A 24,740-nucleotide genomic window follows, 5' to 3' on the forward strand; every position below is an offset into this window, starting at 1 on the left:
ACAATAGCAGTTTCACCAGTAAAAGGGAACATGTCCTCATGAAAAATTATATCCCTTGAGATAAAAACTAATTTGGTAGAGAGATCATACACTTTGTAACCTTTTACCCCAAAAGGATACCCCAGAAATACACATTTTTTAGCTCTAGGGTCAAACTTTGATCTGTTATGAGAGAGAGTAGATGCATAACATAGACATCTAAACACTTTCAAATGATCATAAGTTGGCACTTGACCAAAAAGGACTTCATAAGATGTTTTATGGGATAATGGTGAACTAGGTATTCTATTAATCAAGTATACAGCAGTCAAGACACTATGTCCCCACAAATATAAAGGTAATTTGGATTGAAACATAAGAGATCTTGCAACATTTAAGATGTGTTGGTGCTTTCTCTCAACAATGACATTTTGTTAAGGGGTCTCAACACAACTTAATTGATGCAAAATACCCTTTGTGCAAAGAAACCTTCCATTATAAACTCAGTCCCATTATCTGTCCTCACAACCTTGACCCTTTTAGCAAATTGAGTTTCTACCATATTACAAAATTGCTCTAAAACTGATTATGTTTGTGACTTGTGTTTTAACAAATAGACCTAAGTAGACCTAGAACAATCATCTACAATAGTTAAGAAGTATTTGCAATTATCAATAGTAGAAACTGAAAAGGGACCGACAAATCACAATGCAACAAATCAAAGCAATTTTCAGAAACATGAGAACTTGTATTGAATGGTAATCTTATCTCTTTTACAATAGGACAAATGTCACAATGAAAATTATCAACCAAATCATGAAGAGGTGCTTTATTAAACTTCATCAAAGCCAATTTGGCATTTGACAAATGCCCCAATTTGAAATGCCAAACATGTGGCTGAACTTTATTGACTGAAAACACTGCAGAAACTGAAAAGGAAATGGACTTGTTCTCTTCTAGCAGGTAAAGACCACTGTACTTTCTACTCAGACCAATTGTGCTCCAATGAGTAAGGTCCTGGATGAAACAAAAAGTTCCAAGAAAAATGAGGCAACAAAGAACTGATTTTGCTAATTGACTCACTGATATAAGATTGAAACAAAATGAAGGAACACAAAGAACATCATATAGAATAAGTGTTTTTGTGATTTTGATAATCCCTATGTGAGTAACTAAAGCAATTTCACCATTTGGCAATTTCACATGAGTATTTAGAGTAGAGGTTATAGTAGTGAAACAAGAAATAGAATGCACCATGTGGTCAGTAGCCCCTGTGTCTATGACTAAATTAGTGGTTGTAAACATATCTTTATTGACTAATTTGGGAATGAAAGGAAAACTAGAAGCCATACCTGCCATAGTCTTATGATAGAAATTAGAAGTTGAGGGCTATGAAGTGGTGGCTGCCATACCAACACTAGCAAGAACACCAATAGAAGAAGCCACACTAGCAACACCAGTCATCAGGCTAGGCACTCCATCACCATTACTTATAGTAGCAGCTTGATGCTTGTCACTAGAACCAGAACTAGTGTTGAGGTAAGCTAGCAATTGCTCACATTGAGCTTTTGAAATTGGACATTGAACTAATCTAGATGATGGATGCTCAACCAAAGTTCCTTGATCATAAGATACTTGATTAGCATTTGATTTTCCTTTTTGCTTGTACCAAGGTGAATATCCATGAAGCTTATAGCACTTATCAATGGTGTGCCCAAGCATATTACAGTGTGTACATAAAGGCCTTTCCTTTTTATTGTTTCCCTTGCTCCAATTAGCATTGCCAGCATTATTGCCCTTTGAATTCACATACATGGCAACTGAATCTAGTTTAGCTGCAAAGGATCCTCCATGTCCAATGTTCTTATGAGACTCCTCTTGAAGAATTAAGGCATATACTTTGCTCATCGAGGGAAAAGGCTAATACATCAAAATTTGAGATCTTATAGTCTCAAAATTTTCATTCAATCCCATCAAAAACATTATCACATAGGCTTTATCATGAGTAGCACTTAAGGTTTTCATTGCTTCACAACTACATTTTGGTAATGGCTCCAGATTCAACAGTTGATCCCATAATCTCTTAAATTTTGTGAAATATTCAGTTACTGTCAACTAATTTTGAGAGATGTGAGAAATCTCCCTTTGAAGATTATAGATTTTAGGACCATTGCCTTGTGAAAACAAGTTTTTCAATTCAATCCACATATCTCTAGCAATTTCAGAATAGATTATACTACTAGATACATCAACATGCATTGAATTGATGAGCCAAGAAAGTACCATTGTGTTGCCAGCTTTACCAGTCTTGCCATTGATGAACCCTATCTTCTTCTTAGCAGTGAGAGCCAAAATCATAGCTGTTGACCAAGAATGATAATTTCTCATTCCAAGCAATGGCTTTATTACCAAAACACTACGTGGATTCTCACTCAATTTGAGAAAGTATGGATTTGAAGGAATTGATTGATTGTTTGTGGTTGAAATTGGTTGAGAAGTATGGTTGTTGACTGGATTAGATTGGTTGCTTGAATTAGGGGACGCCATTGTTGATCCTTCGTGCTTTGATACCATATAAAATCTAGAACTTTCCCTAAATAGAAGATTAGAGATTTTATTGAATCAGAAAAAGAGTAATACAAGCAACTGATCTTAATACATAAAAGCTACCCTATATATACACAACTGATATTGACTAACACTGTAATTACAGGAAATCAGTTATTAACTATGCTAATTGTACAATAGGCTCTCATTATTTACATGACAATCTAATTATTATAAGCCACGTGTATCATAGTCTCCAAAACTATGTATGAAAACGTCATGATAAGGTGCTGCCTCAATAGTCTCTAGTACATCCTTGCAAGCCCACTGGTGCTCTGTACCAGACATCTCTGTTGAATGGTTGCTGCACAATTGCTCAGAACTATTTCTGTGACTGACCTTGTCTACTAGTGATGATGCTGCTATGCTTGTACTAGCATGAGTAATGCTACAAACCATCTCTTTGCTCTGTTGGCCTGCACCACTATTAGACTGCTGTCCTGCACTAGTTTCAGCAGATAAATACTTTAGTCTTGAGCAAACTTCATCAGTTTTAACACAAGAGAATGTTGATAAATAATCTAAGCATCAAAATAACTGAGCCGAGTAGATGGAACTAGTCAAGAAACCATGTTGGGATGTTAGAGCTAATCTTGGCAAACCATTCTCATAAAGCTTGCTTGAATCCGTAGAGTACCCGACGTAGTTAACACACTTTATGAGAGAACCTTGGAGGATGAAAGCATCCTGGAGGGAATTGCATGTAGGCTTCCATTATGCATTCTCCATTAAGGAAAGCTTTTTTTTCACATCCATATAAAATAATGGCCATTTGCCAGAGGCAAATACCCCAAATAAGTGTGCAAACAGAGGAAAGACCAGCAACTGAGGCTAATCTAATGTCTCTTCATAGTTAATTCCATACTCCTAAGTGAATCTCTTGGCCACTAGATAGCCTTATAGTGATCAACAGTGTCATTCAAGCGAGTCTTGATCATATACACCCATTTGCAACCTAGAACATATTTGCCAACTAGAGGTTAACATATTCCAAGTCCCTATTTTAGGTAGTGAATCCAACTTTTCTTTTATAGCTTTCTGTCATAGTAGGTTAGAAAAAGCCTCACAGGAGGTGTGAGGTTCTTGAAGAGAGACAAGGGCAAAAAAGCAATGAAAGTAACAAGGTGAGAAGGAAGAGTTCTTACTTGATGAGAGTGATGAGGCTCAAGAATAGGAGTGTTGGCAGGACCTTAGTTGGGGAAAAGGAAGATGATTCGACGAAGAGTTGTTTAGATTGCCAGTTGCCACAATGACATCTTCCACGGGCGTACCAAGCATATTGGCATTAATTGTCACTCCATTCGTCACCATCTAATTCTAGATACATTACAACTGTAATTTGTCTCCTCACAAGGTTAGTTAGCTGATATCTTCACCAAGCCTCCTCTATCAAGATGTTTTCGTGAGTTGGTTTCCAAAATCAAGTTGATCTCACCTCATCCAACATAAGTTTGAGGAGGTTGTTAGAATTTATGCCCAATAAGCTTAGGCCCAGTGTACTATTGTACTGCATTTTTACTACTTGTACAAAACACATATATTACCTATATAAAAGACAGTAAAAGGCTTCAGTCTTTAACACTAACAAACAAAATTAATGGTTATTGTTTATATTATAAATATCTCTATTGCATATTGTTCTAACAATCAAGACGGTAAAATTGGAAGACACAAGACATTTACGAACATTCATTCAAGACACCTTCTCATATAGCAAATGACAAGTGGCTTGACCAGTTTTTAATTTGTTGATATGCAAGCCTGTCCATATGATAACGAAACATATATATTATCAAATGGTTTGGCTTCATTGTGGAGAAAAATCAACTGTAAAAATTTATTGCTTTTCTTTTACTTTTTTTATTTATTTATTTTTTTTAATTTTTAATTTTTTTTTAATTTTTATTTCTAACATTGGCTCGAAACGTCATTAGCACAGCAAGACAGAAAAAGTGTGAGATTGAATAATTTATCACAAAATGCCTCGCTCTTTTAGTTATTGAACTTCTTTTTTGCAGGTATTTATTATGGGATCGTTACACACAGATGATGATGACTACTATTTTGCCCACAGTCCGGCTTCTTGTTCTTTATCAGCTTTTTCAACAGCTTCTCAATTTGGGGACTCAACCCTAGGGAACTTGAATGATATTATTAGTGACTCAAGCCAAATCCATTGTTCATCTCCATCCATGCAGTCAAATTCTACTGCCGAGGCTCATAAGAGTTTTGATTTTCTCAGCAACTTTCCTAATGAAAATCAACTTCCAGCTGCATTATCCAAGTATCTTTTACCGGCTGCAGAAATTTCACCAACACCTCAGAATTCCTCCATGGATGTTCATTGTAGCAACTACCAAGAACTCTCTAACTATTCACAATCATCACTATTGCCTGTGGGAAGTGAAAATAATTGGAGCAATGAAGTTAATGACAGTCTTAGTAAGGTTGAAGTGAACCAAACAAGGTTATCACTTTTTGATTTATCTTCTTTTTTTGGGTCTTTTTTTCATGTAGTGAATTAACAATTGTTTTGCTAGCAGTTTCAATGATATTAGTGGAGAGAATGGCTATCAAAATGGCAAAACAATTCCTCAAGGACAAGGAGGTCGTCGAGGACATCGTAGAAGACCTAATCGCTCACTAAGTGAGAGAGGCTCAATCTACCGAGGAGTTAGTAGGTGCGTTTGTCTAACCCTAAATTTTTTGGTTAAAAACTCACGTTAAATTTTAGAAGTTAATTTTGTTTACTGTATTGTATATGCAATGAAAACAAAAATAGAAAAGATAACAATGAATATGATACAGGTATGGTGCACGTTTTGAAGCATTTCTATGGGATAATACTGATCCAAAAGAGAAATCAAAAACAGGTTGCCAAGAAGATATAATTATCATTCTCTTGTGTTTATTTAGTAACGTCTATTGTTACATGTACGATTCATTCTCTAAATTACTGATCTTTTTTCTTTTGCTCTCTTGCTTTTTCCTCCGACTCTTGAAGTTTATGTTGGTAAGTAAATCTTTCAAATAAGTTTTTAGTTCTATGAAGAGGAAGAAAACTTTCGGCATCATCATTCTACATCTCAAAATAAATAAAATAGTATTCCAATGTCCTTTACTTTATATCCCTCCTTTTGGAAAGAACAAGTAAAAAAAAAAATAATTAAAAATTAAAAAAAAAAAAAGAGAGAGAGAGAGAAAAGAAAAAAATAACTATATATAGAATTGTAGATACGCATGCAAGTAGACTTCCAGAAGCATAGAGGTGTATCCAAGTGTATACATTGGTATTAGAATTTTATTTATCGATAGTGAAAAGTAACATAATATATTTTTCTCCTTTTCGTTTTTTTAAAAAATATAAAATTTGATAATTATTAATATGTATTTATTATTATTTTGTATTCATATATTAAACTATATATATTCAATATTATGCAATTATTATGTTACTTTTAATATTTAAAGAAAATATGATATACCAAGATTTTTATGCAGAGTTTAAATATAGAATATAATTTAAATATAATTAAATATGTATTAAAATAATGAAGTATAAAATTATGAGGTCTTAAAAGTTTATGTAACATGATATTATGAGGTCAACTAAAAGTTAAATATTTTCAGTTTTATATGTATTATAGATATTTCTTTTTAGTAAAAAAATAATAATTGAACCTGTTAACCCACACAAAATATAGGTAGTAGGAAGACAAACTCATGTTATTCTTGTTTCTAATTTTGACCTAACCAAACCTATTTACCAAGGTTCTATCATAAACATTAAAAAAAAAAATTATTGACTTTTAATATATATTTAAATTTTAAAGTTATATTATATTTTCTTTTTTCAAATATGTTATATTTTGATCTAAAAATCTATATAAGTGAGAGTTTGAATGAGCTTAATTGTTATAGCTTTTTAATTTAACAACTTTTAAAGCCTTCTAATTTTTAAATACTATACTTTTGCCAAGTTTCATCAAATAAATAAATAATTTTATAGCAAAAACCTAATCTAAATGCACATTTAGTTATTTTTATAGGTAATTTTGATTTATCATGTTCATATGTAAATTTATACATGTTTTCTTTTCTTTCCTCTCTTTTATTTATTTTTTTTTTATTTTTTATTTTTTTGCATGCGTGTGAGAAATTATTAGACTAGTAGACTATTATAATTAATTACGTGACTATAAACTTAATGACTTATATATAATTCAACTATTATTTTTCAGTTTTTTCTTTATTTGTTTTATTCTTTGTTAAAATAAATGTAAAAATAAAAAATAAAAAAAAAAGAGGTTCTACTATGTTAGGGTTTTTCTTGTATAAATGAGAGAAAATAAGGGCCATATATACAAGGTTGACCCAACCTATGAGAGACCAATAGTAAACATTATAGGAATAGAAACACATTTTAGTTTGATAAGTTTCCAATCATAGGAATACTTGATTTGATACGTACCCAATTAGGTCAAATCAAAACCTATTTGAATTTGGAAATAAATGGAAGTGCGTTTTCATCCCAAAAAAAGGGCTTCATAGAAGTTGTCTCAAAACTTACTAACACCTAACCTACTTATTGCCTAGCATGTGCACACAAATTTCTCAAAAAATTAAAAAGATAATAATAATGTTGTATATCAATTTAAAAAGTTTCTCAATTCTTCATTATGTTTCACAGGTGGATTTGACAACGAAGAGGATGCAGCTAGGGCTTATGATTTGGCTGCTCTTAAGTTATGGGGCAAGACTGCACCAATAAATTTTCCTGTATGTATTTCATCAAAGGATCGAACCTAAAATTTACATTTCATCTTTGAGATTTTTCTTTTAATAGTTTTGCTATATATATTATTGTAGTTGAGTGACTACAAGAAGGATTTGGAGGAGATGCAGTCCATGACAAAGAATGAATATTTGCAAAACCTTAGAAGGTGAGAGTTGTAATTAATGTGTGTTTCTAATGGAAGTAAATAAATGACTTGATGTCCCTAGAAGGAATCATAATAAGAAAAAAAAACCTATGTTTATAATTTTTTCTTCCCTTCTATCCCCCCCCTTTTTCGACACATATCTATTTTATAAGTTGGATTCAACCGCTTTATAAAAGCAAAATGACATGCATTTTAAATTAATTGGGACAAATCTGTTCACTGGTGCCAAACTTAGAATTAAGATCAAAGACGTTCTTTTCTCATTACAACACTTGGGCATGTTAATTAGTAGCTTTGACTTTTTTTTTTTTTTTTTTTTTTCGCATGATGGTTATTAAACATGACAAATTTCAGGAAAAGTAGAGGCTTCGCGAAGGGAACATCAATTTTCCGTGGAGTTTCAAGGTATCATAACTCTCTCTCTCTCCCTCTCTCTCTCCCTCTCTCTCACGGCTAAACTTTGGAACAGGAACTCTGACAATAAAAAATGGCAAGCCAAGTTGGGGAAAGGAAAAGGAGTGAAAGGCTTATATATAGGAACATTTGGTAAGTCCTATTACTATTGAATCACTCATTTGATTGTATCATGATTAGATGCTCAAAAATAACATCTTTGTCAATGAAAATGATAGCTTTTGTAATAGTATTTTTTTCACCTAAAACTTGCTATTAATATTACGGAGAAATACATGTTGCCTCGTGATTAAGCCTCCCATCAATTTACCTCAAATTTTTGATATGTTACAATTAAGTAATCCACCACCTCACGTCAGCATTGCCACTCGCCCTATCTTCTTAACTTTTCCTTTTTCTTACAATTCTTCCATCCCTTCCCTTTCTCATCCACCAATATGTCTATTTCTTTACAATTACACCACATAATGGCCAGATTAGCTACTATTACGGTGCACAAACCACAAAATAGCCACACAAACTAAATTCCAGCCACCATCCAATCTAAAACCATTACATGAATTCCAAAAGGCTATCAACTTCAAAATTACGATCAAAACATTCTAGAGAATCATCATGAAATCTGACTACCACCCAATCTAAACATGAAATATCCAAGATCAAAAAACCCAGCAAAACCCTAAAATTCTCAATAAGAAACATCCGGCAAGCCCTAGCACCATATATTGTGAATAAATTCATTGTGCCATCCTAGGGTGACTTTTTCTCTCTGTTTATATTTTCTTGGATTTTTTAATCATTTTATGATGGTTCATAGTTGATAGGCATTATGTTAGATGTATTTATGTGTTATGAAATATATTTGAGTAAACTATGTGTTTAAATTCATTGTTTCCTAAGAATTTAAAATTTTGGGATAATCAATATTAAATGTCATGGTTTTAGGGCTCAAGGTGGCATTTGGGGTGTTTAAATGTAGTCGAGAACCATTGATTTTCTAGGGTTTTTGTGTGGTGGGTACTTTGATTTGTTAGTAGTAATTAGGTGTTGGCCGTTTCTGTAAGTATGTTCAATAATGATTTGGACGCCAATGGTCAATGGTCAAAAGGGAGTTTTAGGTGTGGTTATTGCAGATTTGCAGGGTATTTAGGTGTGAGTTTGTTTCGGTTTTTTAGTGGTTTTGTGTGGGGAGGAGTAGTAGGTGGTGGTGATGTGGTGGTGGAGGTGCTATTGTGTGGTGAACTTAGGTTGGGCAAATTTGGGAGGTTGGTGGTATTATCCTCTTATCCTAAAGAAAGAGATAAAGAAAGAAGAAATATAGCAAATAAATGGGAAATGGCTATTTCTATCTTTTATATAAAGTGAAAATAATATATATATATATATATATATGGTTGGGTTCAAATTACACTGGGTGTAACTCTAAGTAATGTTTTACCACCCAATAACTTGTTAATGAATTTATATTTTGAAAATTCCACTGTTAGATTACATATTCTATATGTTCTAAACATGCATACCAATTTTCATACCAATCGGATATTATTTACTATTTAATTCATAAACTCATATTTTACTACAAAAATTCGAATTTATACAATTGATAGATAACATGACTATTGATCTTTGATCACCTTAAAATTTTGCAAGTATAGAGAATATACAAAGTATGGAGAATATACAAAGATTATGTAATCCAATAATCAATTTGTCAAAATTCACATCAAATTAAAAAGTATGTAACTTGAACTCAACGCATATATATATATATATATTGTTTTTTCATATATAATGTTTTAGTTTAATGTACAAGAGGGTTTAGTGTAACATGTCAAAAGTTTATCATACTTTTTTGTTCTTGCCCTTCATATTATCATACATTTTTTTCAATCTACGAACTAGTTACCTTACATTTAATGGCCTAACCAAAACTATGACTGATATATCTTGCTATATGTACAAAAAATTAGATACTGAAGAAGAAGCAGCTAAAGCTTATGATGTTGCAAGCATAAGATTGAAAGGAATGAGAGCAGTTACCAATTTTGATTTGAGCAACTACAATGTCAAAGACATATCTGAAAGTGCAAGGCTTCCAATTGGCAAGGGTGCTTCAAAGTTGATAAAGAAGACTCCAGTTGAGGACGTTCTTTTGAAGAAAGCAAATACTAGAAATACCCCCAGATACTACCTACAATTTGGAAGTTCAAGTAGCTCTCAACCCAACTCAGTGAAAAAACCATTTGAACTGCTTCAATCCTTGACAGCCAGAAAGAACCATCTTGTTGAGTTTCCGCAGAACTACAATACCACCAACCAAGTCCTGCATCAGAGCCCTAGCTCCTCCTATCTTAATGCTACTCATGGATTACCTAGAATTGGTAGAGAGGATGGAACCCATGAAAATTTAAGTCTGGGCTATAATTTCGAATTGCCCATTAATGGTGTTTCAGATGGGCACTTGGCATGGATGGATACTAATAAACATATTAATCAGGTTCAATTTCAAAGCTCTAATTTCCCCCCCAATGTCTACCAAAACCCTAACTATCAAAACTCTAATTTCCCTCATGAGTCAATGAATGTTGAAAGTGGCTTAGAGAGTGATGGGTTCATAAGTGGTTACCTTAATGGAGAATTTCCAATGACTGAGGTGTTCGATGGAAATGCAATGTTGACAAAAAATGTTGATAGTGCTATTGGCTATAAGGGGTTTCAACAGATGGAGTCATTACAAAATTTCAATTTCATCAAGACAGAAATGTTACCAACCAATGCCAAATCAAAACTCAATCTCTTTCCCTCTTGGTGGAATCCAAAACCTTGAGTCTCAAACATTAATTCCTGACTTTGGTTGTGATTTTACTGGTGTTCAAGGGGACAACAATGCAAATTTTTGTACCATTGTAGGGGAACTTCCAAGTAGTGGGGTTTCAAGGGGGAGTTTGGCAGTGATGGGGACTAACAAGAATTATACAAATGATAGCATTGGTGGATTTCTAGTTGAAGGACCAATTTTGGAGCACAACTCGACACAACAAGGTATTGAAAATGGTGAATTGGGTGAAGACTCTGGGCAGGAAAATCAAGAATTTGAAATTCCTTCAAGCTGGATGGATGGAGATTTTCTAGATGAGTTCCCTCTCTTCTAATGCATGATAGGACTAACTATGCTAGGATTTAAAAAAAAAAAAAAAAAAAAAAAAAAAAAAAAAACCTATTTCATAAAGTAAATTCTAAATATAAACATTCATAACTTGAAATAGATTTTAGTATTTTGCTAGGAGACTTATATGATTTAGAGTCATCTAATCAAAGGTTGCTTGATGACCGAAGCATACAAAGTTTTATAAAACAATATAACCATGGACAAAGGTGGTTGCTTTTATATATTATGTTTTTCTGGCTTTTATTTATTATAATGTTTCTATGTCTTTGTTGTAACTTGTAAATGGAGCCGTCGAAAATGTTGTCAAATACCATGTTGGTGCTGCCTGAAACACCGCACTGCTTTTGAAAGATGCAATTGATTTAGAAAGAGGAGACCAAATTCCTTCATTTAGTGAGGAATGCTTTAGTTGCTTTACAAACACCAGTTTTTCCCTTTACAAATCAAAAGAAAAATTGGATGATTAAGGATTAAAAAACAAAAAGAAGTGCGTTAAAAAAAGGATCTTTAGGCAAAGATCAATCTCAAAATTTCTATATTTCAAAACAGTATTTTTAATATCTAAAACTATATATAAGAGGATTCCTTCTTTCAACTGGACTTTTATGTGATTCAAAAATACTCTCATTTTGAAGATTTAAGAATTAATGGTAATGATCTGTTTTCCAATTTGAAATTTTCTCTAAATGAATTTGTTTTTATCTCTCTTTCTAAGTAGTCCACGCACTAAGCAAATGTGAAATGGCTCTAAAGGCCAGAATGTTCAGAGCTATTTTTCACATCTTTGTTTGGTCATTTGATAGTCTTGAAATAATAAACAATGGCTTAGTGAGTAATATCGACTGTCTTAACGCAATTAAAGATTCACTTGAGCGTCTTCGATGATGTTTTCTACAGCATCGACTGAGCCTCTGACTGCATCTCAAACCAATAGTGAGTTTGGATTTGAATATATATATATATATATTTTTATGGTATTGTGCGTGAATATTTTGATCACATTATAAAGAAAATTCTTAGCTTATATTTTAGTAGCAATATAAACTTATATTAGTAGACACACAAAAAATGCACTATGTTATATATATATATATATATATTTGCAAAAAGTTTACAATATTGTATAATATTTGCAATTGTGCACAACATTATACACAATTTGTATGTAAAAAATGTAAGTTTACATTACTATTGAGAGCTACCTACCCTCGGTGGATGGGGGTGCCCTTTAACTCAAGGGTGAGGGTGTAAGCTAAGACGGACTCCTCATATACTAGAGTAGCAAGACCCTATGTCATTTGGGACAAACCAACAACCACCTCTCCTACTTAGCCAACTCCAATATTATATTAAATGACTTTAATGCCCCAACTTAGTAGAGTGTTGTCAGGGAAGTTTTGTGACAAGGGCCGAAAATGCGAGAATGACCCAAATCTCCCATTGGGTTCTTTAGAAGTCTTTATTGTGGAGAATCAAGTCCAAAATTCTAAATGTATAATGAACAAAAGGGTAATGGTGCTTTGACAAGAGAGAATCAAAATGCTAATAACAAAAGTGTAGAAAAAGTATAAAAACATAACAGGTCTGAAACTTCGACCCACAATCACCGAGAAGAGGAAATTGAGAGAGGTTATGAGAAAGAGAGGGAAGGTTCCCTATACTCATATTTCCACCCCTAAGGTTCGGAATTGTGAGAATGTTTCCTAGGTCGGTGGGTTTTTGCTCTCAAGTTTCAGCTCTATGGGGAAAACGTGGTTCAACAGGTATGAAACTTCGACCCACAGTCACCCAGAAGAGGAAATTGAGAGAAGTTGTGAGGAACAAAGGGAACGCTCCCCTGTACCCATATTCCACCATTAAGGTTCGGATTTGTGAGATTGTTGACTGGCTGAATAAGTTTTTACTCTGAAGTTTCAGGTCTTTAGGTAGAACGTGGCTGCCCTTGTTTTGAACTGAAAAGAGAGTTTTATGTAGAATTTGGGGTGTTGCTAATGATTGGTTTTTGAGTAGTGGAAGAGGCTTTTATCTCCTATGATACTAATTTGGTGTTTTGGCTTAGGTTGCTTTTGTTTAGGGAAAAGTTTGGTATGCTTTTCACATAATTTTGGAAATAAATGGGGCTTGCTCTAATTGGTTGCCTTTGGTCAGACATTTCAGACCATTGGGAGGCTCACCTAAGTGAGGGCTAGCAGATGGAGTTGGCCAATGAGAGCCAACTATGTTTTAAAGGTAAAAGTGGGTTATGGTAGAAACTTTAGGCCGCAGTCACCCAGAGCATAAAAGCTCTTTTGAGGTGAAAATTTTGGGTACAAGACATCTTCCATGAGCCTGAGGTGCTACTAGTATCCCTTGCCCACTTGGTAACACGCATGGATTGGGCTCATGCAAAAGGTCCGAAAGAAACCAACTCATACCCTCCAAACTATACTTTTCAATTTCCCCAATAAGTCACATGGGCTTGGGTCATGCTTAAAAAAATAAAATAAAATATAACACATGAATTGAACCCACAATGAAGTCGGGTTTGGTTGAATCGAGCTTGTAGAAAATGTGTCGCGAAAATGAGTATCAACAAGTGTAAACCTAATATAAAAAGGGTATTAATGAGAGTGTGATTATGTGAAGTAGTTTCTATTTAGAAGAGGGTGATGACCATCACGTATCATTTCACAAGTATAAGTGTTTGTGGAGTATGGGGGGATAAAGGACGAAGTTCAAGTTTTCATGAAAGAGTTTCACACATATTTATTTAAATTATGTTAGAATAGAATTTCTATTTTGTAAAAAAAAAAAAAAAAAAGATGATGAACTGGGTTTTGAAAATTTGCTTGCCCATTATCTGGTTTTTTGGTACAATGGGCTTTGAAGGCTTACTTTGTCCAACCAAACCATTTATCCTGCTTCAAAATAGATGTGGATTTCAAGTATTTACGAACCCGTTGACTAGTTTTTTGTATAAAAGAGGTACGGGATTAGGTCTTGTCTTAAATAACAAGCCCACTTGCTTCTTTGTCTTGCAAATAAACAATCTCTTTGGCATTTTCTACTTAATTACACAGTTTGTGTATAAAAGGCAAATGATTGTGAGATCCAACCAGTGAGGAGAGAGAGAGAGACCAAGAAATCATCATAAAGTTCTATTGGTATGGTAAAAATGCATTGGATGTACAAGTACAACCTGAGTAATTGCAGGTCAAAAACCTTGACTTGCAAGTCATATTTGATTTACAAATTCATGAAATTTGATTTTATTAAGGATCATGAACTCAAGCTTGTGAAATCAAATATTAGGCTCGCCAATTAGCCTATTTTATGTAGGAGAAAAATTTGCTAGAGTAATTATTAGGTGCTTTCAGAGTAAAATATGACACTTACTCTTTTTACATTCATGATAAATCTTATTAATTAAATTAATGATAAAGTATACCATAAATGTAAAAAGATGGAGCACCATTCTCATTGTAATCTTGGAGTAACTAATAAATTTTAATATGTACTCATTCCAATGTTGATGATGTTTGAATTCTTGACTTTAGCTTTGCCAAATGTTTTAACCCAAAATTTTGCCTCCAAACACTATAAGCCCTCAAAGAGGATAGTTAAAAAGCACTCTAACACTAACCCAATTTTTGTAGAAATCTTACCCACGCCCACATTACTGCACCAAGCTTCACTTGACTCTTGACTACTTTTTATTGCGTAAGTTTTCTGCAAAAATTATCATTTATCTCAACTTCGATACAATATATTTGCAGCCTTAAAAGGATCTCACTAACAATTATAGGATAAGATATCTTAAAGGACCTCTCTCTCTCATTAGAATTAAGATATCTCTCTCATTAGAATCCGTACATTCTATGAGACAAATTTCATAAAATCATCTCATAAGATAATTTTTCTATTTTTAAAGTAAAATGACTCGAGCTTAACCAGTTTCTGTCACCAAATTTATAGTTGACCCAATGACTTAAGACCTAGCTGTTCGGTCTTTCTATTTTCTTTTTCTTTTTTGGATAAGTAATAAATTTCATTAAGAGATTGGGGGGGGGGGGGGGGGCACAACGTAGTATACGAGAATTTACAAGAGGAAGAGCCCAGAAATAAACTCTAGCATCCAAGCTTCAAATCGGTCAAGGCACTTAAAATTATAATTTTAGTAAGTCATTTATTCATTAGTTTTGTAGTTAAGAATTGGTATGTTTTTGTTTGCTTGATGAACCACGAGCTAATCAAACACCAGCGAACAATTTTTCAAATAGGATGAAATCTATCATTAAACTATATATGGTTATGATCTATGATCATTGTTTAATGTACAAGAAAGCTGATGGCTTGGGTTTTGGCCAAATGCAAGAATTTCCAAAGACATCAGATCAACTGGAATTTTTTTTTTTTTTGGCCCTTTATTTTTCACAAATTTTTGCCTCTATTTCCTTCCTCTCTTTTCCTTACATACAAAAAAACAATAAATTTACATATAGAAGTCACTCTTAATATTTACATGGACCAGACCTCCCGAAGGAGTTCATACCTCGCATTTGTGCCAGTATTACTGGCATGCTCCTCGTGTTTACCATTTCCATTTACTGCGATCATTGGTGAAGAAGGCATTTTGTCAATGATGGATGTAAGAGGAGAATCCAGTTCCTCTAGTTCTTCATCACTGGTATACCCCTTCCTCTGTACAACAGACACATTCCTAGCCAATGCAGATATTTCTCCTGCCTCTGCAACTTTCTCTGCCACATCAGCTGAGGAAGGAGGGTTGTAGACAACAGGGGCAACTGTATAAGGGAAGCTTCTAGCTGAGTCTCCGGACAATCTCCGCTCCACAATACTCTAATCAAAGGAAAGAACCATATATGGTCATTTTCCAGCAAAAATCTCTTTTTAGTAGACCACACAAAACTTTTAAGGTCTTTTTTTTTTTTCTTTTTTGATAAGTAAGAAGAGAATATTATTAATAAAAGAATAGCAAGAAAAGCACACAAAGTTCACAGTAGTGAACAAAAGAAAAAAAAACAAAATGACATAAGCAGCCCCTAATCTATACTAATAGAAGAAAGAAAATCCAACAGGTAGAACAATCCGAATAGCCCCAACAATGAGACCAATCGAAGAGGGTCCGCTAACAATACTCTAACAACTGAACCACAGTTTTCTCCTCATCCTCAAAAGACCGTCGATTCCGTTCAGTCCAGATAATCCACATTAAACATCCTGGAACCAAATCCCAAATATCTGAGCTATGCTTCCCAAGCCAATGATACCAGCAAAATAATAAGTCCATAACTGAGCCTGGCATGACCCATTCCATCCCAAACAACCGAAGCATATGCATCCACAAAGAATGGGCTATCGGACAAAACTTTAAGGTCTTAAAAATTTTTAAAAAGAAAAAGAAAAAAAAGGGAAGAATAAGAAGAAGAGAGAGAGAGAGAGAGAGAGTAAAAAGATCTATAGGCCTAAATGATGCTCCCATCTGTGAGGAATTGGACATATATATTCCTTTTTTTTTTTTTTTTTTTGGAAATAATCAAACATATGGATCAGTTACCAATTTTGTTTCAATTAAAAACTGAGACTCAAAACATAAAATATTAAACTTTAAATGTATATCATTAGCAACACCAAATGATAAGTGTTGAATGAAGATAATCATTAAGCAAATTATTCTCACACAGGAGACCTCCAATAGAACCAATATGGCCTCTATATATAAGCAGCTTTTTTCTCCCCCGCAGTTTGAAAGCAACTTCTGGAACTGGATCTATTTAGTGTTCCAAAACCTATCTATCATAGTTGCACAATCAACTAGTAGTGGAGCTTGAGAGACCAAAAAGATACTTTTAAGACAACCATGAGAATGTATGGGATGATTGGTGTAAAGAAAACTCAAACCTCAGCATTCAATGCCTCCAATACAGCCCCTGGGACAGGATCAGGACAGAACTCATCTGGAGTGAAGTTGCAGACTATTCGTTTAATCAGTGGAAGACTAATTGATGGGCACACCTAGAAAACATGAGACCACAAAGTTTGATCAACTTAAAAGATATGGAACACAAAATAGAATAAGAAAGGAATACAATTTCAACATTAATGCTGAAATAAACCTCTTGTCTAATTGTTCGGTCCATAAGCATGTCTTTTGGAAGCATCAGAAGATCACTCAAATCATTCAGGAGGAGGAAAGATTTAGGTTCACTGTCTCCACCCCTCCCGTCATCATCTTCACTGCCATGCTGATCTTCTTTCAGAGAATCATCAGCATCTATGCCAAACATATCAGTAAGCCATCTAGACCAATTGCCGATCTGCGTGAAGAATAGCCTCATATCAACAAATGGAATGACAACTCATCAAAATATAAATACTAAGGATGTTTAACACAATGCGATAAGTCACATCATTTAGGGATATATTGGACACCCACTTTTTCCGTTTTCAATTTTTTCCCAATACACATGTAACTATGATTACATGGAATTATGGAAATTAGATCATTCTGCTATATAGCAACGTATTTGAAGGGCCCACTCAGTACAGCACAACTCAAAAATGTATTTAGTTAAGTAACAACTACATTCTTAAACATGAAATTGTATATTCAAATTTCATATGAAATGAACAAAGAATGTTCATCTCCACTGGACAGTTATGTTTCTGCAGGTTGGGCTCCTTATTTTGAATATAAATTATGATCAACAATGTAGTGCCTTCCATCAAAGGCCCACTAGTCACTGCGGTAATCAACAGAAAATATTTAGACTACCTTGTTAAAATAAAAATAAAAAACAGAAAATCTTTTCATTTTCTCAGCAAAACAGATTATTCCCATTAATAATATGTTTTTCCCAAATCTTTACATTTTTATAATTTTATGTAAAATATGCAAACCACATAAAAGTGTAAAATGGTACATACAGAATTTTTGAGCTGGGCACCAGATCCGAAACTCAAATCTCCAGCGGGAATGGGCAAAACCTTCGAATCAACAATGGGATCTGATATAGGATCAGTTGGAATCTCATGGGCTGACTCACGCAAAATAGCATTAAACATGGCAACATCAAGTCTGGCAACACATTGTTCCATAACCTGATCAAAGAAATCATATCTAATTAACCCTCCAAAGCAAGGGGAACTTAAAAAGCTAGAGGTTGGAGTTTGCTAAAATTTCAAGGAAGATGACAAATTTTGGTATCCTGAACTTGTATTTCAAGATCTGTGACAAGGTAATTCAAGTTCCAAAGAAAATCCAAACAGGTGTTAAAAACCTCATACCATTCTTGCCAACACAGCTAAGCAACCACATTCATGTCCCCCTGCTCGAACAGGACAGAGTCGTTGAAAAGCATCTTGAAAAGCTTTCTTCCATAGATTGATAGAAAAGCTGCCTTGCTGCTGGTCACCCAAAGCTGGTCCCAACAACCTTCCACCGTTTTTATTGGTTGACATATTCTCAGGTGACTGCATATATGGAGTTAAAGCCTGAAAACATAATATGCAGTCAGTATAAAGGAGGAAGGTGTGTCTAAGCCACTTATAATATTGCAAATAAAAGAGCAGTGTTTGTTATACACACACTGTTTAAGACATTTGTATACGCACAAAATGCACTGAAATCAGGACTTGAAATTTTGTACATCTATAAATGTATAAAACAGTGTGTAACATCATTCAGCCTTGTTATAATATCTAGATTAATTCATAATACTTCATTGCTCAGTCCCTTAGATTATTACCTGCCACCATACTGACTCAACTATCCGAGAGAAAATCCAAGATTCAACTTTTTCCAATGCAGCCATGAAGGTTCCTGTCTCCTGCCAATCAGCAACAGACTGCATAAAACCATTAGCTTGTTTACTAACAGAGCTACCCTTCCATTTCAAAATTGGAGACTTCCCATCACTTCTCTTGCCACTCCCATTTGACTCAGTATGCCTGGTCATAGAACTGGACTGACGTGAACTGCCAAATGCTTGTGAGATGATCTCCCTCAGCACAACAGTGTTGGACATCCAGAAGGTTAGCCTTAAAACATAAAGGGAAAAAGATACCTGTTAGCTTCACATTACACAAAAATGGACAAAGCATTTTATAACACTCTTATGACTAGGAATATATACCTCGGGACATCATTACCGCAGGACTTGGCAATCAAAACAAGCCCTGATACGGTGTTTTTAGCAATTGTGGCTCGCTTGTCTAGAGTCCAATGTTTGCAAGCAAGAATGTAAATTCTAGAAAGGCGCCTAGCAGGTGTGTGAACCTTATGTGCTGAGCTCCCATGCTCCGGTACCACAGAATAGAGTGAAATTTCAAGAGCAGCAACTTCTCTCAGCTCCTCTTCTAGTTTTTCAATCCTTGTCTCCATTTCTTCAATCTTTTGCTCCAAAGCTGCCTCATCCTTGTGTTCATCACTTTCTTCAGCATCGATTGTTTCATCATCACTTCCAAAACTCTGAGCACCATTTGAGGTCCCATCCAATTCATCTACTTCTTTTACCTCTTTAACAGACTTATCATCAACTCCTTCAGAAGATTCTGATGACAGTTTGGAAGGAAATTTCATATTTTGGGAGTCAGCCTTGGAAGAACTTCTGGCAACAACTCTAGAAGGCCCTTTTATTGAACCTATGGATTTCTTAGGAGTGTTATGTATTGCTTTAGATTGTGGTTTGTTTCTTTGGCAATCCTCTGAGGAATTATTTTTAACACTTGAAGGTCTTTCTACTTTGTCATCATCAGCTGTCAGCAAATCCCCTTGAGATGAAACTGAATCTTTTATTGTCTCAGAATCTGACACTTCTTCCTTACCCATGCTAGGTTCTGTCTCCAAATCAGTAGAATGATTATCTAGAACATCATCCTTGTTCTCTTTGGCAATCATTGCATTTGCTTTCAAATCTTGAGGTGTCGCCTCAAACCTGTTAGCATCATCCACATAATGTATAACCATGTTTTTGTAAACTTCAGAGGGCTCTGTGCCTGCGTTTGAATCACTTACTGAAATACTTGACTGTGCTGTAGGAGACGAAGCTTTAGAACGAGTTTCTTTTGCTTTTAAATTTTTGCTGACATTCGCTTGATGCAGTTTATGGTCTCTCCTATCAGTTTTTCCTGGGCGCTTTGTCTGGTTGTTATTTGAAATTTTCTTTTTGTCTATCTCTTTCATACTTTTTTAAATCTTCTCCAATTGCAAACAAACGAAGATCCTAAGAAGGGAGAAAAGATTTAAAAAAAAAAAAAAAAAAATTCAATATACCTAGGCAAGCTACTTATGAAAAGGTCAATCTAGATTTATAAAGCAAATAATTACACTTACTTTTATTGAATTGTCTTCCTCCGCATCTAAAATGTAGGGAAAACTTCTTGTACCACTTATGTCAGCCTTCAGTAAGTCTACAACAAGACACCAGTTTTGATATTCAACAAAACCCACCAAACATTGAAGAAAAAATGGAATACCAAAGTGCCAGGTATAACACGTATAATCTGATCTAATTTTCATTTGTATTAGAAGCTAACCACCGGCAGACAACTAAACTAAATGTCAACCAATGATCAAGAATAATACGGATAAAACATAATCTCAACTTGAGCGAGCCCTGGCTAACAATCAAAAAGGCAACAGCAATTGCACTTCAGAGATACAGGGATGAAGAAAAAAAAAAAAAAAAGAGCCAGAAACAGGACAGGAGACAAATTTTCAAACCCTTCAACAAGCTACAACTGAAAAAGTGGGTATAAATTATCAGAGCCTTCACAACAATAACTAATACAAACTACAGAGTTAGATGCTACCAACGAGGATAATTGTTTCCAGAACCTGAAGAATAAATGGCAAGAATACATCAAAAGTACACTCCTCCCTCCCAACTATTGAATTTAAAAAGTAAAATAATAAAATAAAATAACCTACAGAATTTCCATCACCATTGTGTTATTCTTGATTGGAATAAGGTTAGTATAACTCCACATGAATTAATTGTCAATTATCTAAAAATAATAATAAATCCAAGACTTCTCAACCTTGCTGAAATTCATTCACTTGATAATAAGCCATGTCTGTCTTTAACTTATTTCGTGTTGGCAATCACCGACAAGTTAGTACAATAATAATAAGTCTATAAAAAGATCTTAGATGCATGTCTGAAGCGACACCGTTTTCAGCAACTGGATTCGGTTCTAATCATAACCACAAAGAGTTGGAAAACTTGAACCTCACAAAGTGACAACCAGCGCACTCACACAACAAAACTATCTTCGGTAACCGTATGGTCCTCACTTTACAGTTACATAATTTCTAATGGGACATTATTCGAAACTTCCCACCTTAAAGAACTACAGTAAATTCTTAACTCTCTCAAATTAAAAGTCAAATGAAGAGCCTCAAAAACCTGATCATGTGTCTCCCCCATTTTCACTCTCACCGACAATACTACAACCAGATCCAAACATCAAAAACAAACAAACAAACGCGGAAAATACCAAAAAATTCAAAGATTTAGAACTTACGAATTATTCAGCCATTTCCATGTTTCCAAACAGAACAAACCTCAAAGTTCAGCAAAAACAGAAACGAAATTCACTAACATAAAACACAAACTAGAGCAACGAAAGTGAGATTTCACAGATCAGAGATTTATTTAGGAAGCTCGAGGTAATGCATGTTTCCCGTGTGGTCAATTTCCGCAGTACATGACCGACAAACATAGCAAAACGACGACGGAACAGTAAAAAGTTAGAGAGAGAGTAAAAAAAATAATGGAACTCACGGTCATGGAAGCCAGGCTTTTGTTGCTTTGAGTCTGGGCCTCGCAAAACGCTAGCAGACAAACTTCGGGATTATCACGTTCATGTGGAGCAGAGCAACAAAAGTTTTCTGTGTAAGAATATAATAAACATATATATTTATTCTATGTGCGGTCTGAGTCTGACTTCAATATATGTAAGCAGTTTTTTTTTTATTTTCCCCTTAAAAAAAGCCAAGTATTGGAGAATTCTATTTCTGGTGAGAATTGAGTGCGGGAAGGGTTGGAATTTAAAAGGGAGGAAGTGGCGAAGTGGTATGACGAGTGAGTGAGTGAGGGTGTACGGAATGGTGTTTGGTGACTGGGAGATATTGTCGGTGGAGGGGAATGCGACCGGATTTTACCGGTTACGCTACGCGTTATTTGCAAGTTTTTTTTGGTATACCTAAACTGCCATCATTGTCTTCGTTGAATTACCGGCCGGTATTGTCAGTGTACAGGGTAAAAAGACTGGAGACAGAGACCCCATAAAATCATAAAAGAAAAATGTTTTATGTATAAACTATTTTAGTATTTTACTAGCCTGGTCACAGCTCATCGCGCTTTTCTTTTCTTTTTTTTTGAAAAAATATTGTGTTTTTATTTTGAGATTAAATTCTATAATATTCATGTTATACCCCTCCAATCTTAACATATCGCATCATCTTACACATATTTAAGAATAAATACAATTATACTCAATCAATTCTACTATTCATATATAAATCCAATCAAATTGGAAATTTATTGAAATGTTATTAAGTGTGGTAGAATGTATTGAATTTTAAGTAAAATATTGATGTGACAATTACTTATTGGATGATGTAAAACATGAATTTTACACCTCCATCCTTATAGAATTTAATTTCTTTTATTTTATGTATATAATTTTTACTTTGAGAATCTAATTTATAAGTTGATACAACAATTTAAAAATCAACAAGAGAGTTGTCCTATTTTTAAGGCAATATTTTAATGAAAATTAGAGTTGTATTTTTATTGGATTGTCATTTAGTTTTGTCTCTATTTAAACATATGGGTAACATAAGAGTGTACGCCCTATAGGGCCATTTTTGAATAAAAAAAATGAAAATATCAAATAGGGAAGTCTCATAAATAATAGTATAAATAAGATGTTTTACAAATTATTAACCTTATTATTGGTGAAGACAAATTACAAAAATGTTAAATTTATCAACTAAATATAACAAAAGTAGACCGCATAGGTGGAAAAGCCAAAATTTTTGGCTGTCATGTGCCCATTGGTCTGATGTTAAACAAAAAAGAAAAGTAAATTATTAGTTCTCTACTGTAGCTTAGATTATTAAATGATTTTTTTTTCTCTTCCTTCCTTATTTTCCCGTTGCACGCCTCCTCTCTCTTCAGATCATTGTCCCTCAAATTATTAAATGATTATTATATTATTTATATTATTTTATTATGTTGAATACTAAAATAAAATCACTAATGTTGGATATTTTGTAAAATGATGTAATAAAATAGATAAAGTAGCTTTTTTTTGTGCCAAATTACTAAATTTTACCACCATCAATGCTGATGCTCAAGTGATTTAATGGCAAATGAAAAATTGATGTTAGTGGTGAGCTTACATTAAAAATTAACTACATTAACAATTTGTAAAACTATTATAAAATAGTTTGTGGTTTCAGTTGCGACTCTAGATCTTTTTTTTTTTTTAGGAGTCAATAAAAATATGAGTCCTAAATAGGAGATGAATCTCGCAAATTACATACTTTTCTTATTACAAATTTGTTCACATATTTTTTTCTTTGCCGGTTCGGGTTTCGTTTGAACTTTGGGCTAAACCTAGCGTTGCCCCTGTATGATTGTAGCATTACTCCTCTATATTGAATATTGTATATAATCTGTTTTTTTTTTTTTTTTTTTGGCCACAATTAAATAGTGGCAAATATTTTTTGAGATTGAGGCAAATTTTTTTTTGAGAAAGTTTAATGTGGTAAACTGAAAGTAACAAGAAGAAAAAAAATTATAGTTTATGTAAAAGTGACAAAAATTAATCATGATCTATCACCTGTCATAAGATAATTCTTTTATTTTATCACTATTATATAAACTGTTTGGAGGGGAATGGGATAGGAATGGGGATTCAGTCGGTCATACATTTGTTCTAAGTTTTGACTAATTGGATAACATCGTCTATTCATGGCCCCCAAGGAAGGTGTACCGTAATTTTCTAAACTAAACATTTTCCTTCTTTGTTTGAATATCGTAGAGTGAAGTTCAATCTCTCTCTTTCTCTAACTAGTAAGGGTACATTTGATAGATTATAATAGACACTGTAATCTAATAATTATTCTTATGGTTTATCTATTTAGTAGTTTGATTATGTTTTTATTACAAGGAATAGTTATTTCTTATAAATAGCTATTCTTTAAAATGTGAAATAACTATTCATCTCTAAAAAGAAAGTAATAACTATTCCTTAATAGGTGTATTAGTTTCTAAAATTAATATATTTCCAAATAAACAAACTCTTTATATGTATATAACAATTATAAAAATTAAAAAAAAATTATTTTTAGGAAGTATGATTATATCTTTAGGGTTCTATTATTATGTTGTCACCAAACAAATGAATAGTAATAAGCATTACATTTCAACGTCTCGTATTCCTTGTAATACATATTCTTATTCCTATGTAATTATCATTATAGTCTACCAAAGGTGCCCTTATATATATATATATATATATATATTTGTCAATTGTTATCAAATACTAAAAAACCGGATACAGTCAGAGAGTTGGCGATTGCTTTTTTCTTTTCTTTTTTTCTTTTTTTTTTT

The 24,740-nt window shown here is 33.7% G+C and overlaps 3 protein-coding genes across 5 annotated transcripts; 2 read left to right on the forward strand and 1 right to left on the reverse strand.

The window, feature by feature from the left end:
- Positions 1-4,613: 4,613 nt before the first annotated feature.
- Positions 4,614-7,533, forward strand: LOC111985787 (AP2-like ethylene-responsive transcription factor BBM2). The gene is made up of 4 exons (XM_024017439.1): positions 4,614-5,053; positions 5,395-5,459; positions 7,277-7,365; positions 7,456-7,533. Exons 1-4 carry the CDS (start codon positions 4,614-4,616, stop codon positions 7,531-7,533), a joined length of 672 nt encoding a protein of 223 aa, XP_023873207.1.
- Positions 7,534-7,850: 317 nt separating this feature from the next.
- Positions 7,851-11,224, forward strand: LOC136061788 (AP2-like ethylene-responsive transcription factor PLT2). Its single transcript, XM_065760086.1, has 3 exons — positions 7,851-7,934; positions 7,999-8,075; positions 9,914-11,224. The coding sequence occupies exons 1-3, from the start codon at positions 7,870-7,872 to the stop codon at positions 10,768-10,770; spliced, it is 999 nt and encodes a 332-aa protein (XP_065616158.1). The 5' UTR covers positions 7,851-7,869; the 3' UTR covers positions 10,771-11,224.
- Positions 11,225-15,359: 4,135 nt separating this feature from the next.
- On the reverse strand, positions 15,360-22,146 carry LOC111985785 (uncharacterized). Of its 3 annotated transcripts, none has more exons than XM_024017436.2 (9): positions 21,900-22,146; positions 20,447-20,523; positions 19,248-20,336; positions 18,861-19,152; positions 18,400-18,606; positions 18,040-18,213; positions 17,229-17,429; positions 17,014-17,127; positions 15,360-15,951 (listed from the first exon to the last, which is right to left on the reverse strand). In XM_024017436.2, exons 3-9 carry the CDS (start codon positions 20,294-20,296, stop codon positions 15,610-15,612), a joined length of 2,379 nt encoding a protein of 792 aa, XP_023873204.1. In that variant the 5' UTR covers positions 20,297-20,336; positions 20,447-20,523; positions 21,900-22,146; the 3' UTR covers positions 15,360-15,609. The 3 variants fall into 3 exon arrangements, with proteins under 3 accessions (XP_023873204.1, XP_023873203.1, XP_065616133.1); XM_024017435.2 differs by lacking the exon at positions 21,900-22,146 and adding an exon at positions 21,640-21,866; XM_065760061.1 differs by lacking the exons at positions 20,447-20,523; positions 21,900-22,146 and having other exon boundaries at positions 19,248-20,048; positions 20,129-20,243.
- Positions 22,147-24,740: the final 2,594 nt, after the last annotated feature.

This window comes from Quercus suber, unplaced genomic scaffold (assembly GCF_002906115.3).
Source record: "Quercus suber isolate HL8 unplaced genomic scaffold, Cork oak 2.0 scaffold_352, whole genome shotgun sequence".
Classification (NCBI taxonomy): domain Eukaryota; kingdom Viridiplantae; phylum Streptophyta; class Magnoliopsida; order Fagales; family Fagaceae; genus Quercus; species Quercus suber.

What these genes read in the sequence shown, in the direction of transcription:
- LOC111985787 (XM_024017439.1), top strand. Translation starts at nt 4,614, where the DNA reads ATGGGATCGTTACACACAGATGATGATGACTACTATTTTGCCCACAGT. An exon ending in GTTGAAGTGAACCAAACAAG is followed by an intron (nt 5,054 to 5,394) that starts GTTATCACTTTT and finishes AATATGATACAG; the next exon opens with GTATGGTGCACGTTTTGAAG. An exon ending in AAAAGAGAAATCAAAAACAG is followed by an intron (nt 5,460 to 7,276) that starts GTTGCCAAGAAG and finishes TATGTTTCACAG; the next exon opens with GTGGATTTGACAACGAAGAG.
- LOC136061788 (XM_065760086.1), top strand. Translation starts at nt 7,870, where the DNA reads ATGACAAATTTCAGGAAAAGTAGAGGCTTCGCGAAGGGAACATCAATT. An exon ending in ATTTTCCGTGGAGTTTCAAG is followed by an intron (nt 7,935 to 7,998) that starts GTATCATAACTC and finishes ACTTTGGAACAG; the next exon opens with GAACTCTGACAATAAAAAAT. An exon ending in CTTATATATAGGAACATTTG is followed by an intron (nt 8,076 to 9,913) that starts GTAAGTCCTATT and finishes ACAAAAAATTAG; the next exon opens with ATACTGAAGAAGAAGCAGCT.
- LOC111985785 (XM_024017436.2), bottom strand. Translation starts at nt 20,296, where the DNA reads ATGAAAGAGATAGACAAAAAGAAAATTTCAAATAACAACCAGACAAAG. An exon ending in TGCGGTAATGATGTCCCGAG is followed by an intron (nt 19,153 to 19,247) that starts GTATATATTCCT and finishes TTATGTTTTAAG; the next exon opens with GCTAACCTTCTGGATGTCCA. An exon ending in TGGAGGCATTGAATGCTGAG is followed by an intron (nt 15,952 to 17,013) that starts GTTTGAGTTTTC and finishes TCCTTTGATTAG; the next exon opens with AGTATTGTGGAGCGGAGATT.